Here is a 17,124-nt window from a genome sequence, read left to right on the forward strand (position 1 = left end):
CAGAGCGGTTAAAGGTCCAAACGGAGGGACAATAACTGGTGACGTGACTTTGCAGCGCAGCAGAGGAATTTATTATAGGAAAGCAGTATTTATGTGTGTACTGTGTACGTATACATTATTAATACAAGTAGTGTATTAAAAGTAAGAATATTATATTAAACTTTATATTCAAGGACACTCAGACAGTAGTTAGTAGATGAAACAGCAGAAATTGTGAGAATATTACACGGCTTTTTGTTTAGACTTTGTTTCAGCAACAGAAGCAGGACTGGACCGAAGCAAGGGGACAAGGGTCCAGCTCCATGTGGCCAGAGAGTGATCCGTGCATCATTTCTTTGAGTCGTCACGCGCGTTAATATAAAAGCGCACAAACGACTCCAATGGCGTAGAAATACCTGCCACAGAGGACTTTCCAGCCTCCTAGGAGGAACCAGCCGAGGCCTCTCCGTCTCTGGTTGACTCTGGCCCGGGGCAGCGTCTGGTAGTCGCTCTCGTCGTTCTCGAAGCCTTCCTCCGACATCATCAGAGGCATCTCGTCCAGGTTAGAGGGCTCATCTTCTACGGAATATCTGCGAGGACAGAGCGCCGTCACACATAAAGACACTGAACTGAGATAGACTGTGTTCAGAAGGACTCAAGATTTTGAACGAAGACGACTGTTCCAGCATTAGAAGACTCATCTAAACAGATATACATCGAATCGTGACGATTTTTTAACTTGAATTGTACGAAGCACATTGAGATACAACCTGCACTCTTCTCATGATGATAAGCTCCTCTTTTGATCCCCATGGATGCTGAATTACAGAAAGGCTGTGTGGCCAAACTATGGACATTTTGTAGTCGGATGACAGTCGAGATTTAAGAAAGAGAGGAGGCTACACATCTGGCAAAGGCAAAGATTAAAGCTAGTTAGCGTAGTTGACCCAGCTCCTCCGTCTCTAAGAACCGCAGGAGTACGTCTCCTATTCACGTCATGAAGGACACGGTGGGAACCCTCTTGAGAAGACCCCGAGATCTAATTCATGAGGCCCCTCTGAAAAAATAAAAGGCAGTCTGTAGCCCAACATGATAAAATACTGTGTTTTCTGAAGAAACAACACAGGTTGCTTATCTGCTGAATGTCAGATCTTTGGTTTGTGGGACAGATGGTTTCGGTTTTCAAACACCGTTTTGAAGTTGTCAAGTAATTACAGTGCAAACCTAAATCTGGTATTAATAGGATGTAAAGGAAGCCGTCTACTTCATTAATGTCAAAGGTGATCACACCGATCCAGCACAATGAGGCGTTTCAGACACCAAAACATCAACATTCATATCTGACATATTGCAAGTGACGACATGAGAGGAAACCTTCAGATCCAGTCACGTTTATAGCAGTGGTGGGCCGTCAGGGCCAGCTAAGCCTTCTCTGCTGGCCTAAACACAATCACAAAGTTATAGCTATTTTATCATTTTTCGCAAAAACACTACATGTATTATAATTTTTTTTCCCATTAGCTTATTTTCTCATTGCACAGCTCCTGTCTTCCTCTGTTGCTCTGCATCCAGTGCAGCTTGTTTTAATAGAGCTTTTATCCAATCAGATTTCACCCCTGTGTCTCTATGTAAGGAGAGAGGCCCGAGGCCCGCTAGAGAGCCTTTGCAGATTAAAGTAAATGGGGACGATATTGTTGATTGTCATAGTGTTCAACCAATCAGATCTTTAGTTTGACATGTTGGGTGTATTCTTTGACGTGCCACTGCTACCCAGGTAGCCTGCTAAGTACGTCTGCATTAACGTGCGCCGTGATTGGTCAGTGGGCCAGCGTGACTTTTGTCAAACAGAAAGCTAGCTAGCAGATCTTAGTGTTTAGTAAGAGTTCAGGTTGAAACATGTGTAAGAGAAGTTATGACATTTTTAGCGTTTGCTTGGTGTAGATTCTTTTTTTGTTTTTACCTAGCTTTGTTTTTTTAACACTCAATGGCTGAAGGAGGAGGAGAAATGGATTTGGGAGTTACTGACTTTGTTAAAGAAAGGAGGATGGACTTTGTCTTTAAGTGAAGGCAGCTTTGGTAAGTCAACTGCTTTTGTTTTTTTACATCTGCAGTAGCGTTACTACTGTGTTCATTTGTCTATCGTGTCGTTTTTATGAATAATATGAATGGCTCGTGCTCTAGCGCTGCAGTGTTGCTGGATTGATTTGTTGCTTTGTTGTCATATGAATATATGTGACTGGTTCTTGTGAGTTTGTTCTTGTCATTGTGTTAATTACATTTATTTGGACTGTATGCATTATCCGTTAATTACGAAGCATCCCGTCATGCGCGGGGTTATTGTCCGGACAATTGAATCCGTTCGGGCTGTTTTCTTTTTACAAGGCAAGTATGATGGTCTGGAGAAATGGGGATTGTGTGGCGATTGCTTTAGTCCTGTTTGAATCAGTAGGGAACAGCTAAACGCTGTGGGGAGAGTTCGTAGATTGTGTGCCGCTGTTGTTTCCCCGCTAAGCTAGTTTAGCTTAGCCTCCCTGAACACAGCTGTTTTTTGTTATTGTTCCGGGTTCAAAAGGTCACACAGCCCGTTGTCTAATACATGAGCGCAGTCCACCGAAAACAATTTAAGCTTCTGCATTTTCCAAATGCATTAGTATTATTCAAACGTATTCGGTTCGTAAGCCTCGTACCGAACGGTTTAATAGGAATACGTGCATTGTTACACTCCTATAAACAAATAATAATAACAACCGTAGCTGTGGTGTCATAATGAGCTTATTAGGAGCTGGCTCAAGTGTAGTAGGACAGCACAGAAGGCCCAGGTATAAAATGCACGGCCCGCCACTGGTTTATAGTGCATGTTACCAAGTGTGTCAGGTCCACATGTTGGATGGAAAAACACGCTCTCAGGGAAACAAATCACAGTCTACTGGGGGAACATTTATTTTCTAAATCTATCACTTCTCTTGCTTGTGTAAAGCCTGCTGTGAGAGGCTGAGGAGGTGGTAACTGCAGGTGTTGAGACTCGCTGAACATTTTGCTGATAAATGTTTTTTTCGCACAAAAGGATGTGAATTTGAAGCAAAAAAGCAGACTGATGATAAAAATACCAGCCCGGTTTTAAAATGTACAAAGACTTCTGTGAGGGACGATTCACAACACAAGAAACAAAGAATAATTAACTGAACAGCGAAGGCGTACATACGTCGTGGAATTTGCACTGAAGTGAATTAACATTACTGCTGTGTGAACGCAGTGTTTCTCACAGGTTAGTTATTTGTGGCACGGAGCTTTAGCGTCCAACGCTTAAGAGCTGACTGCAAAAAAACAAAACAAAGCACGGCACTCACAAGCTAAACAGTGATTTCAAATTGTATTTTTCATTTCACTCAACTTGAGATGTGATGATACCACTGGCTCAGATTAAAACCTGTGTAAAACAACAAATACAAACAGAGAATTAATGCCATAGAAGTGTTTTTTATTATCTAGTCAGGACCACTGCTCTGTAGCTGACCCAGCAGTCTGCAGGAAGGACCTCCACGGTGTGGGGGGGGGGGGTCAGACGAGTCCCCTCCTGGGCCCAATTAACTGTCACATGAATCTTATTACTGAGGGAAACAGAAAGGCAGAGCTGCTGTGTGTCTTATTATCTAAGCTTAAATGTGGGATGGTCAAGAAACATTATCACAACTGCTTGTGGTGCAGTTTACACATTCGCTGTGAGCTGCCATTTAAACATATTAGCTTACACTTTGTAGTCAATTAGTAACAAACCTACGACTTGGTCTAAAAGTACCTGGTCATGTAATTAGTCCACTTACTGTCCATTCCTGACCCTGGGGGCTTTATTAGCTCATCCTCGTTCAGTCTGAGAATGAGCATGTCGGTGAAAGTATGCAACAATACTTTTATAGCATGTGACGAACTTGGTTAACGCAGACAAGCCATCATGTGACTGTGAGTTAAATGCCAGGAGGGGACCGAGCAGTGCTCAACAGCTATATGCCATTTACTAGCGCACACTAAGAGGCTATAGAGTCGGTGGTGTTCACTCGTAAAGGCAGATGAAATATTAGACGAGTTTTGAGCTCTATGTGTGTTGGTGTGAGCGAGCCAAGCGGCTGTCAAACAAGATAATGTGACAGAGCTGTCAGCAGCGGCGCTAGCGACACAAGCTAACAGCCGCGACCCAAACACAAACACGCACCCACCCCGCGAGCGAGCGAGCGAGGCGGCGAAATGTGAACATTTGAGATAAACGGCGGAGTCGTTAGTACGCAGCCGAAGAAACCAGCACAGCTACCCCCCCTCCATACCTTGAAAGTCTGGCTGAGTTGTAATACGGTAATCGCTTCGAGTTCTTCCGTACCGGATTTAACGGGATACTGTCAGCCATCTTGGCTGGGCAGTACACATCCTGACGTCACGTTAAAAAAAATCGTTTAGGATTTATGATGCGTTCGCTGACTGTGCCGAAATAGCGTAACTATGACTTAACTATGAGAAGTACAGTGACGCGTAGATTACGATTAAAGAGCATAAAGGGTGTATTTTACTTTTTATATCTGTTATTCTGTCAATGTAGCACAACATAACGCTAAAACAAAGGATTTCTAAAGCAAGCAAAATAAACAATGAATGTGTCTTCTTTCCAAAAGTTGGCGTTATATTGAAGCTAGATTGCTAGGGAGTTTCCGCTTTCCGAGAGTCAGCGAATGCAGCATAACTGATCGGTTGAAAACTAATTTAGAGCAGATAATGTATTTGCTGAATACTGATTAAGACCGTGAGATGCGGTTGAAAGCTTCCCAAAAGCTAATAAGGGAACCTTTGAGTTGAGACTGTTTTAACGGTTAGGAAAAAATGTTATAGAAAAACAACAATAACAATTAGTCAACTTAAGCCTTCCCTAAACCCAACTCTATTGTTATCAAGAAGTCTAAAGCTGACCACATTGTCTTACTTTGCTTATTTTTCTTCTAGTACCAGATGATATTCAAAATAAATTGGCTTATTGAGTTTTTCATCGGTGTGTGTCTCCCAAAAACAGCAACAGAAATTTCCGGTTTACTCTGAAAAACTTCCACTTTCTGATGTGTTCCCGATAAATGATGCGGTGAGGATGAGGAAAATGACCCGTCTGCATCATTCTCTCACATTGTAGATGAACAGCAAGATGTGCATGTCTCTACATCATAAAGTTTGTAAAGAAATATTTGAAAAACAAAAAAAATAGTGAAAACTGACTGCACCCCAAAATTATTATTATAATTGAAAATATTATAAGTATTGCTCCAGGCCTACAACAACAACATAAAATATAACCAACATACAATAACAACATGTTAACAAAAGCATTTTGTCTATGAGTGCATGTCTGTCCAGGCTTGATTGCTCTTGTTTAACTTCATGCAGAAGTTGTTAAAAAATATTGCTAACATCAAGCATAAAGCCAAGAGAGGTAAGTTATGGAGATGAAGCTTAATGAAAGGAAAGAGCTCAGTATAACCTTTTATTCGAAAGAAAGCTCTTTTCAGTGTTGAAACAGAGTGAGGAAGTAAATTGAACATACAGACTGTTTGTTCTAGTTTTTATTCGGGTCCAACCATTCTCACAACTGGTAATTGTGGGTATTTATGAGCGTGTTTTGTGCTTTGCACCCGCTAGCAGCATTGGGCAGCTGTCCGGAGGAGATAACAGACTCTTTGCATTATTGATTTGAACATATGTCCCCTTCTTCAGAGCAACCATACGTCTCAGCACCGTAGGAATCTTCAGGTACAAGTTAACCAACGTATTTAATGAGAACAAAAGAAAAAATAAACAAATGACGGAAAAGTAAAATAGCAAAATGTGAATACCCTACAATTCTCTGTGAACTCTTAAAAAGTTCTTTTGTTTAAGTCTATATACAATACATAAGAACAAACAAGGTGATTTACAAATAGTTTAATGTCCACAATAGATTGCATAAGTGTCAAGTCTCCATTCATCTTTTCAATTGATTCCAATTTCTTTGCTGTCATCGATGAGCATAGAAAAATGCCTATTATTTCCCAGGTCCATGCCTGTCTTGGTTAGACTGGTTATTGGACTTCCTGCGGCGCTCACTCTGTTCATGCCTGCAGTCAGAGGGTGCAGATGAGAGATGCCTCTGTTCTGGATCACTGAGATCTCATTGTTCTTGGTGGCCAGGCTGTTGGCGATGGCTGTGGCGTAGCGGTTCCAAAATCCAGGGTCTACGTTCATCGCTCGAGCGGCCAGGTCCTTCTGAAACATCTCTCCAAACTTCGCCGCCTCCCCACTTAGCAGGGCCATGGGGTTCTCTACCGACAGCCGCCGGCCTCTCCTGGCCGGTGCGTTGTTCCACATGTGGGTTCCCATGTGGACCTGAAAACGACACGCAAAGACATTAGATGTGGTGGATACTTTTTTTGTGGTGCTAAACAAGCATGTTTAGCACGGGTGGTCTCGGTAAATGTTTAAAAAAGAATTACAAAAATCCAAATTTTAAAGAATTTCATATGTATTTGTTTGACTTGGACAGATCTTTCATTGGCATCTGTGTTTACAAGATCTGACAATACCATAGCTCCACTGGAATTGTTTTTTTGAATGTCGATTAGTTGATTAATCAATTCAACGGAAAATTAATCAGCAATAATTTTGCTAATCAATTCATGGTTTGAGTGAATTTCCAAGAAAAAATGCCAAATATTTGTTGGTTTCCATCTTCTCAAATGTAAAGATGTTCCACTATTCTTTGTCTTATTATATGAAAGTGAGCTGAAATATCTTTGGGTTTTGGCCTGATGGTTCGACAAAACAAACAATTTGAAAATGTCACTTTGGGATGCACATTTTTATCATTATTATTTTCTGACATTTCATAAACAAAACAAATAATTGATTAATAGAGAAAATAACCAGCAGACTACTCAATAAGGAAAATTATTGTAAATTGCAGCCCTGTACTTATTTTTTTAGACAATTGTGGTGAATAGCTGACACACTAAAGATGTGGGGGGGAAATGATATGGATGTGGAAAAACTCTTTGGGGTTTGCTTCAGATATATTTCTTTTGGGGTTTTTGTCTTTTTAGTGGAGAGGAAAAGACCTAGAAACAAACATCACAGGACAGATGTGGCACTAAATTATGAACAGGGCCTTATACATCTCTAATGTATCTTATGTGGATTTAGCCCAGACTTGTATTTTGAAAGTGAAAGCTAACATGCGTATGCAAATAAATATGTTGCAATTTAGAATTTGTAAATTGTCTGATAAAAGGGGATTGTTCTGTGTTGCACCAGAAAAGTTTAACGGCAGTTTAAATTCACAAACGTGCTTTACTTTCTCTTTTCATTCTGGACTTTTCCCTGGGAAGACACAGAAGACTTTATGCAAGACAACATGTGAATGCTAAAAGACGTTCCCAGGAGGTGTGGTCTTATCCACTATACAACACTACGCAGAGATAGACCCACTAAACCTATGGTGGAATTTTAACTTTAAAATTGACTGAATATATCAATCGGCTTGAATCCGGACAGCACAAACAGCACAAATCTACCTTCAGATTGCCTTTCGTGGTGAACGCTCTGCCGCAGATGGAGCACACAAACGGTTTCTCTCCGGTGTGAGTGCGCTCGTGGATCTGCAGGGCGCTGGCTGACGAGAAGTTCTTCCCACAGGCGTTGCAGTTGTGCTGCTTCGGTGTTCGCCGGGGAGGTGCGGGGCCGAGCAGGGAGGCCATCCCCGAGCTACCGACTGACACGTAAGCCGGGGGGATGTGGACGCTGAATGGTGGGTGCTGGCCTTCGGGCGGGTTGTGCGGGTGACCGTGGCTGTGACCATTTACCTCGGCTTTTATCAGGCCCAACGACGTGCTGGTAACCAGGCTGGGAATGCTGTGACCTGCAGCTAAAAATGAAAGTTTTCCTCCCTTAGAATGTAATATCAATGACATCCTTAAAAACAACACATTGAACTTCAGTAGGCCGTGGCCATTTTTACTTAAGTAGTACAACAGCGTAAAAGTACCTCTTTCTCTGCTCAGCTGGAACAACATACTATATGGAGTCTCCTCTTTCACACAGAGCTTGCTGGCCTGTATTCCTCTCAGCTCTTGGGCCGCTGCAGCTGCTGATGCAGAGGTAGGAGACTCAGATTGCTCTCTCTTCACCGAGGCTGCCAAAGGCTCTTGGGGCTCTGGCCTGTTGCTGCTCACTGCAGGGTATTTCATGGTCACGCCCTCTGAGCTGCTTTCAACTGTGGACACTGATACACGAGGGGAACAGGACGACTCCGACACGTTCGGGCTGCAATTCTCCGGCCTTTTCTCCGATAGCGAGCATTTAACGTTGTGCTGGCCACTGTCATTGAAACCATTTGTCAGGGCTTTTAGGCCGAAGGAGTGGTTTAGGCCGAAGGAGTGGTTTAGGCTTAAAGTGGAATCAATCATCCTCATTTGGTTCTCCAGTGCGGCTATACTCGAAACAATGCTGGAGGACTTAGGAGGAGAATTATATTCAAAGATCAAGGGTTTGGATGGATTTACAACCTCCTCCATGTTTTCTACCTCCCCCTCCTCCTCATCATCCTCCATTGAGATGTCGTCAATGAAGTCATTGTCGCTGAGGCTGTCAAAGCTCCTCTCGTTGAGGGAGGCATCGCCGTCCATCTCCTGGAGCCCGTCCACCAGGGTCGAGTCCGGAATCTGCCCCACCATGTGCATACGGATATGCTGCTGGAGGACAACAGCGTTGGTGAACTTCTTCTGGCAAATGGGACACGAGTGTTGCACCTGAACGGGGGAATCTTCTCGGTGGACACTGACGTGGGTCTTCAGGTTGCCCTTGGTGGTGAAAGCCCTGCCACACACTTTGCATTTGTAGGGCCTCTCGCCGGTGTGAATGCGGTAGTGCATCTTCAGCGCACTCTGACAGCTGAGGACGCGGTGACAGAGGACACACTGGTTGGGGTCTGAGATCTTTTTGTCAATGTTCTCCACCAGCTGCTGGAGCTTCGAGGTTTCGGATGTTTGCATAGAGTCCAGGAAACCACCGGTTGGGAATTTAGCTTCGTCGGAGCTGAACGAGAGGGCCGGGGAGTGGGAGACAGGGGACGCCGAGGGGACGGGTTCAGGCGTGGTGGCCAAGGACGGGATCGTAGTGCTGGTTGCTTCTGTTACTGGGTTGGCCCTCTGTCTCAGGGAGCAGTTCTGGGGCAGGTGCACCCCCTCTGTTTGCAGTTTATTGGACTCTTCTGTCTCACGGTGGGACTGTGGAGACGGTGAAACAGGAGAGGGATGAACCTCGCTGCCCCTGTGGTTGGGTGACAAAGATACACATTCACCAGGGGCTGGCTGGTAGGGAGATTTAACGGATGGTGTTACGCTTACAGGGTCATTTGAGCCTCCGATGCTGGTAATAGCGGAGGAAAGTGGAAGGCCCATGGTGGCTGGCAGAGTTGCTACAACAGGTTTGCTCTCCAGCCATGAGGAGGCGGGTTTTTCTGGAGGGAAGGACATTCCGTAAGGAATCCCAGAACTTGTTGGCATGCTGTCCAGATACTCTGGCACCGGGTAAGGGTTCATCTGAACGTGAGGATACTTCTCTTTATGCCTCTGGAAGTGCACCTTTAAGTTCCCTTTCGTGGAGAAGCGATTGCCGCAGATGTTGCACTTGAAGGGCCGCTCTCCTGTATGGGAGCGCAGGTGGATCTGCAGAGCACTGTCGCTGCCAAACACTTTGGCACAGAACCTGCATTTATGCTTGAAGAAGGGCTCCTCTGGGCTGGGCTTGGTTTCGAACAAGGGCACGTTGGGCAGCTTGCCCTTCCTGTGCTTCATCAGGGCTGCGAGGGGGTCAAGTGCATTGGCTGTAGCGGCGATGCTTGCCAAGGGATTGGGGAAAATGACGCCGCTGGGGGGGCTCTGAGGTAGAAATGGGAGGCTGGAGGATGAGCTGAGGAGGCTGCTCGGCCCCAGGGGGAGCGTGCTGGAGGAGCTCAGTGTCTGAGGACAGCCCACGCTGCCGGTGTGCGAGCCTGCGTAAGGAGGCAGTAACGTGCCGCTGCTGCAGCTGGAGAGAGGCCGGGTTGAATTTTCCGAGGGAGCTGAGGTACATGTCACATCTCTATAGGTGGACTGGCCGCATACAGTTTGTGAGGGGAGACCGTATGATTTCTCGAGCACGGAGGACAGAGAAACCGCGGCCTGCCCGTTGACGGCGGAGGGCATCGTTCCCGACAGCGGCAGGATGGGACGAGGGGCGATGCCTTGACAAGGGAAAGAGTTAGGTGCCAGAGACAGAGATCTGGAGGCCGGGTTTAGCGCCGCCTGTGTCGGTTGTCGGTTCATGATGGCGACCTGGCTGCAGATCTGCTCGATGAGCTGCAGCTGATGGACCTGTTGCTGCTGCAGAGCCAGCAGGTGCTCCAGGATCACCGGGATTGCCGCTGAAGCCGCCTTGCCACCGCTGCTGAACCCCTGGGAGAACTGAGCGACGGCCACCCTGGTGCTGTGGAGGATCTCCAGCGTCACGTTTGTGCTCTGCACGCCGTAGTCGCCAGCAGCCAACACCTGGGGGGAGATGGACTCGGCTGAATCTGGAGGCCGAGGGCTGGAGGTCGCTGTGTATTTGTCCCGCTCGAGCTCCATGGCCTCATCACGCTCCACGCCGTCCTCTAAATTATCCACAATGACGTTGTCGTTCGCCAGCGTCTCCCCCAGCTCAAAGCCGCCATACGTGAACTCGGCCGTGGACGAGTCACTGGACGCCACGCTGGGAACTGGAGAGGGTCCGACAGGAGATTCCTCGGGAGCTGGCATTCCGTCATCGTCCTTCACTATCAGCACCAAGGGCTCCTCGGTGCAGACTTTCTGATGTTCACTCAGTTCGGTCCAAGTGAAGAACTCAGCACAGCATTTGTCACAGATGTGTGTGTCCTCGCTGCTGTGGCGGCGTCCATCGGTCTCATCTCTCTCCATGCCCTCAATGATGCCTGAAAGCAAAAAAAAAAAGATATATTAAGAACGCATGATTGATCCTTTATCGTCCTGATATTTCACCAGAGGGACACATTTCCTTTCGTCACGTTGTAATTAATCCCCAACACAGAGCAGCGAGTCCGTCTTTCCTCAACTCATGTTGTGTGGACAAGCATTGTTCAAACCCACTGCACTTGGAATTCCACAAGCGATCCCAAAGTGTCCAAAGATAACAAACATGTCAAGCTGAATTACAAGGAGGTTTTCATACAATGATGCGTGTAGAAACAGATCATTTGATGTTAAAGAAAACATTCATATTCAACAGGCCCCACAATAACGTAACAAGGTTCCAAACTCACTCCCCTTTTGCAGATGTTAATAATCTCCCTGACAAATCAATAAAGTTCAACAAAGTTATCTGGCCTCTCGATTGTGCATTCAGACAGATAATGAAATCCAATACTGTACATTGATTTCTGTTTTTGTGCAGTCATATGTTTCAGTGTCTCGTCTTTATGCACAAAAATTGGGCGCTTTCCACATTTTCTTTAAAAAACTATGACTAGTTTGTAAAGTGGTCTAACCTGATTGTAAGACCTGATAATTTAACTGTAACACTTCCCTGTGACTCAAGTGTTTTTAATGCAGTGAATCACAGCCATTTAGTCTTCCAAGCAGTTTCAAACACATGCTGTCAATTTTTTATTATTACTGTATTACCGATTCTTCTGATTTCCAGAAGAACACATTTGCGATGCTGCATCAACAACATCAGGCAAAGTGTATTTATCTCAATGATATAAAATCAGACCTTCAACAGCAGCTTCATCAACCTGATGTTGTTTCTATTACAGTAGGAACCTGAATGATATGTGCAAAGTTTGCCACCTTTTGCTTTGTAATCAAACTTGAATCTAAGTAGAATAAACCAATAAAAGACCCAGAATTTCTTGATGTGAACTGAATATATAACACACGGATTAGTTGTTTTAAGTCCTAACTCATGTGGCATTGTGATATCAATCAACTGTTACGTTTTAAATCAAAATATTGGTAAAAAAGGAAAAAAAAAAAAAACACCTCACATATCTAAAACATTTTGACAAATCTCTCGTGCATTGTTTGACAATAGATCTTTAAGATTTGACACTTTAGAATGTTCATCTGTTCAGGCTTTGCCCCATTAGGAAACAGACAGCAATACCAGATGGAAAGATTTGGGAAAATCAATAGTGCAGTATTGTTACATACACTCGGGCTTCCCCACAACAAACTCAATGAAATCAACAATTTAAAAAAGGACCAGAAGTACAAAGATATTGTGAAGTTTAGGTATGAATATGCAATTACATTTATTTTTCACTCAAAATTTTTTGTTTGCAATGTGACAATAATTTACTCTTTTTATGAAAAATTATTTTCTTTCCGCTACATAATTAAATCTGTGTGTTGAGTGTGTGTGTGTGTGTGTGTGTGTGTGTGTGGCCAACACATGTGCTTCACCTTTTTTCTTAAACACGGTGTATGTGGACAATTTTAACAAGCACGTTTTAGTGCTGAATTTAACATGAATGTGTGTGTATGTGCTCCAGTATGTGTGCGTGCATGTGTGTGTGCATGTGTGTGTGTGTGTGTGTGTGCGTTCGTGTTTCCAAAGTGGTCAATACACTCCGGTTATCACCGTGTTTCACCACCTGAACGAATGAGTGCCAGTGTGCTCAAGCTAAACACAGACTGGGACGTCTGGTGTGTTTACAGCTACACTCAACCGATCCTGGTGCAAACACACAGAGTGTGTGTATTCATGGTATGTGTTTGTTAACGGTCAGACCTTACAGGCAAAAATATTGTTTTTCATGCTCTGGTCAATTCTGAGATTGTTTTGTAAATTTTGCTTCCATTACATCTTTCAGACCAGTGGAAGGAAAACATCCCAAATACACATTTATTCAGGTTTATTTTACTACTTTGTCTTTTTTGCATCTAGATTTCTCCCAAATACACCAAAAGTAAGGATTAGATAATAACTCATTACATATCTAAACATAACATCCCAGAAAACTTGTAATACAAATAAGTATTGTCTTAATATACGTAACCAACTGGGGAAGTTTCATGATATCTATTATTTATTTATTATTACCCTATTGCCCTGCAGTGTCTTGAAACTGTATATTATTTTTACAATATAGTCTGAGAAAAAAAAAAATCGAATTTATAGAAAAAGGCCTTTAAAGTTAAAAGCCATTTTTTTTCAGACCCTGAGCCAGAAATCTCCACTTCAGTATTACGCACTAAACTTTACAGTTTTATTCCGTTCTATATTCTGAAGGTTTTTAAAAAGGGGTTTGTTCATATATCATTCAGAGCCTGCTTTATTAACATTTTATTACTACAAACGGGGCAAAAATGGATTTTGGCAGTAATATTTTGTCGTGACAAAAATCCAAATATTCAAAATTCTCTCTATAAAAAACTTTAACTCTAATATATCAACAAAATTAAATAAGAATTTTAAACCTGGCTTTTATCAAATGTTCAGATTTCTGTTCTGGAAAATTATGAGAATTAGCACATATTTAATAATATAATGACTAATTTGCATATTTTGACATAACAGAAAACTTGTAATCAACTATGGAAGTTTCATGGCAATATTTATTCGTTAACTGTTTCACACTCCCCTGCAGTGTCTCCCCTTCATACATTACAGGCTTTAGCTTTCCAACTGTCTCGTATCTGAGATCATAATAAAAATCATTTTGAATCATTTATTTTTTTTTTTTAGTTGACAAAAGACGGCTGAGTGGGTCGAATCAGCTTGAAAGTCAAACTCGTCAAAAGGTAAATAATCAAGAGCGGCAGGCTCGCCATGTGGGTGGTCTGAGGATCACCAAGGCGATTCAGCAAACACAGGAGCCAAAACACTTTCAATGTCTTCGCTCGGGGTTTCCGTCTGCGCTTTGCAACATTTACTTCCAGAAAAAGCAAAGATCAGTTTTGATTTAAAGCTCTGAGTATATTTCCAAATACAATAACGCCGACAGAAATGTCACCCTCGCTCGATCCATCCACAATGTCAGGAGCAGTAAACAGATTTATGTCTTGTTTTCTTGCTGTGTGGTTTGGAGATGGGAGGAGGAGGAGGGGGGGGGGGGGGGGTGTGACTCTTTGCTGAAAAGCAAACAGACCCTGCTCAGTCTTTGCCTCTCTGTGTGTGACCTCCGGGGCCGCAGAGGTCAGCGGTTCGCATGTACTAATTGTATTATGATCCAGACATGGAGCACTTGCCCCTCGCAGGGTGAGGCTGACAAAGGTTAAGTCAGCAGGCTCAATCAAAACCCATCTCCGAGTGGCGGAGCCCCCCCGCCCGGCTGCAGGGCTGTGGGAGGGCCCCCGAGAGAGGAGGGCCTCTTCCACACTCGACACCTTCTCACAGACACAAATAACAAATAAATAAATGAATAAACCACTGACAAACATGTGAGCAAGTGCTGTGGTGATGATTTAAATGAATGTGTGGATTTGGCTTTCAGACCTTTTTGCTTTTGCCATTAATGATGAACAAGGTCGATGATGGTATAAACACGTATGAATCAAATGAACCATTTTACATTCGATTTCATTTTCACACAGATTTATGAACTGTCAGTTAAAGCCAGGTAGGACGAGCCAATTTCTCAAAGCGTTTTTTTTCACAGAGTCTAGAGAGCGCAGGCCAAACTCAATCCAAAAGACTGAAACCGACAGTTTAAAGGTTAGTGTAACTGTTAATATACTGATGCTGGTGTGAGTTAGTGCTCAGCTGTTAAGTGTTGATTAAAAGGTTCAAATAACATCCAGGCTTTCCTGCAACGTACATGAGGAGAAAACCTAATTGTTTGATTGAATATTAAAATATTAGAAATGATGTTAGGCGTCTGGTGTACCACAACAAAGGCTGGCAACATGATAAAGAAGTGAGATCTAATTACACATAATACATGGCTGATGATTCTTTATGTTTATTTCAATGCACTCCAGATACAGATCCATTTAATCTAATCTGTTTTGTTTTTCATCTTATTTATGAAACATAGAAAATTCAATAATTAAGAACTAACAGTAAAATACATGTAAATACAATGTTATGATCATAAATAATAAGTAATTTGATCAAAGCCACGTTTTTATTTCAGATGCCTTTCTCCTCATTAAAATGTGAAAGTTTTAGTAGTTGACAGGAAGGCCTTGAGCCAGAATAACGTGCACAAATAATAACCCTTTAACATATAATTATTGGCCTGGTGGGATTATTCTGCGTTTTGGTGTATTTATCAGTTCATAACAGGCAATGTTTCTATTCATCCCCCTAAAACAATTTTAAAAAAAAATGAAATGAAATAGTTTTGTATTGTGCAGCCTGCTATCAGCACTGCGTACTGGCAACATCGTCAGCCAATATATCTGGATCAGATTTTGTTGATAAACATTAAAAACGAATTCAAATATGCACTATTTAATTCCCTTCTTGTGACCGAAACATTATTTTAAAAACTTTTTGAATACTAATAATGTTTTCATTTGGCAGTAGAAAATGTCAAAAGGTAAAAAATAACAATAATAATTTAGAGTCGGGGAGAAACGTTTATTTAATTTACGAAATACTTTGTCTACTATTTCAGATATGTTTAGATCCACCATCATTGTCATTTGTTCCTTTATAGTCAAATATATACTCTGCGATAAAAGCCTCTAAACGCAGCTGTCCAGCAGCTTGAAGTAAAACACAGTAAACGTGTTTTAAAGCCTACCACTTGCGCGGAGGAGTCCGCTCCGTGTCGCCTCTTCCTCTGACCGGAGGTGCTGCGGCTTGGCTTGCTTGCGGCGGGACATGTTGCTCTCTCTCTCTCTCGCTCTGCGACTCGCCGCTTGCCGTCCGCCGACTCATCTACGAGCGGCGAATGGGACCCTTCGGAGGGAGCGGGGCCGGTGAAATAAGCGGACGGCGACTGCTGCTGCTGTCGATGCCCGTGCGCAGATTGCGCATGTCAGTGTGATTGTGATGGAGGAAGGATAATGCTTTTACGAATCTCGCTGCTGCCCTTCGGCGGGGGGGGGGGGGGGGGGGGGGGATTGGCTGCTGTCCAGCCAACTCACGCTAGATATGGAAATGAGGGATGGGGTTTAATAATAATTAGTTCACTTCCTGTCCGGTGCGCGGCTGCTGCTGCTTCTTTTCTTCTTCTTTTTGACGCACAACTCTCCGAGCAGCTCCGGCATGGTTTAGTCCGACATGAAGTCACTGTGGGTGGCCCGCGCGTTTCGGGTTTAACTTCGTTGCCATCGCGGTGTGGTCCGTTTGAGGTTTTAAAGGTTTCCTCTGTGCGCTCTTGGATGAGTTTGTGCCCAAAGAGACGCTCCGGTTTGAGCTGACTTCTCAGCCTGAGATGTGGATGGATGTCGCGGTTGAATCTGACGCCTCACACACACACACACGTAAGACAGCTGAGCAGCACACTAACAGGAGCCAACGTCCTGCCACAGGACGATAGGCCGAGTCTCCAAAAACTGCGTAAAGTCCAATCCTTGCGTAAAAAAACGGATTTACACGTGCGTAAAGTCAAAACTTTGCGCGTGAAGAAATCACGCTCAGGTCGCAGATAGGTCCGATCTGAAAGCGGTGGCTGTCGGAAGTGAGACTCTCCCGGTTTATCCGAAGCACCGGCGCTCTCCTCGTTGCCTCCGCCTCCGGTCCATCATTAGATGTCCTTCAGCCGCCTGCGATAGGCTACTGCCAGGATACCACAGGAGGTGTTGGAGCACTTGCTTCTTTTGCTGCGACCTCCCACAATTTTGGCGCCATAATGGGCTGAAAAAATGTCTCGAAGTTGCAAAAGAACTCCTTCCTTTGAGTGATGATCAGAGATGCGAGGAGGGCAAACCGAGCTGGGCTCATTCTTGTAATCTTATGTAGTGGCGTTTTAATGAGAGGGGGAAAAGAGAACTTCATCTTTTGTAGTTCTTTTGTGGAACTTTCGTTTTTTTTTGCTGTGATTCAGACCTCCAACCACAGGTCACAGTTTTCAGTTAAAAACTGTCACTGCAGCTATCAACCAAAAGACCACGGTGGTGAATGAAGCCGTAAGCCGTGTGAAGTGCATAATAA

The 17,124-nt window shown here is 43.7% G+C and overlaps 2 protein-coding genes across 5 annotated transcripts in view; both read right to left on the minus strand.

The window, feature by feature from the left end:
- Window positions 1-4,418, minus strand: part of atp9b (ATPase phospholipid transporting 9B) — a 43,661-nt gene extending 39,243 nt beyond the window's left edge. Inside the window, exons 1-3 of one of the 4 annotated variants that reach the window (XM_076105450.1) lie at window positions 4,296-4,409; window positions 3,371-3,406; window positions 396-569 (exon numbers count right to left, since the gene is read on the minus strand). In XM_076105450.1, the coding sequence (XP_075961565.1) occupies window positions 396-532 (137 nt within the window). In that variant the 5' untranslated portion in view covers window positions 533-569; window positions 3,371-3,406; window positions 4,296-4,409. Of the gene's footprint in view, window positions 1-395; window positions 570-3,181; window positions 3,334-3,370; window positions 3,407-3,800; window positions 4,199-4,295 lie in introns of those variants that run through there. The other 3 variants (XM_076105451.1, XM_076105448.1, XM_076105449.1) reach the window with 3 other exon arrangements.
- Window positions 4,419-5,976: 1,558 nt separating this feature from the next.
- Window positions 5,977-15,851, minus strand: sall3b (spalt-like transcription factor 3b). The gene is made up of 4 exons (XM_076106075.1): window positions 15,770-15,851; window positions 8,024-10,987; window positions 7,554-7,903; window positions 5,977-6,369 (listed from the first exon to the last, which is right to left on the minus strand). Exons 1-4 carry the CDS (start codon window positions 15,849-15,851, stop codon window positions 5,977-5,979), a joined length of 3,789 nt encoding a protein of 1,262 aa, XP_075962190.1.
- Window positions 15,852-17,124: the final 1,273 nt, after the last annotated feature.

This window comes from Anarhichas minor, unplaced genomic scaffold (genome assembly GCF_050575085.1).
Source record: "Anarhichas minor isolate MPS153535 unplaced genomic scaffold, ASM5057508v1 ptg000033l, whole genome shotgun sequence".
Classification (NCBI taxonomy): domain Eukaryota; kingdom Metazoa; phylum Chordata; class Actinopteri; order Perciformes; family Anarhichadidae; genus Anarhichas; species Anarhichas minor.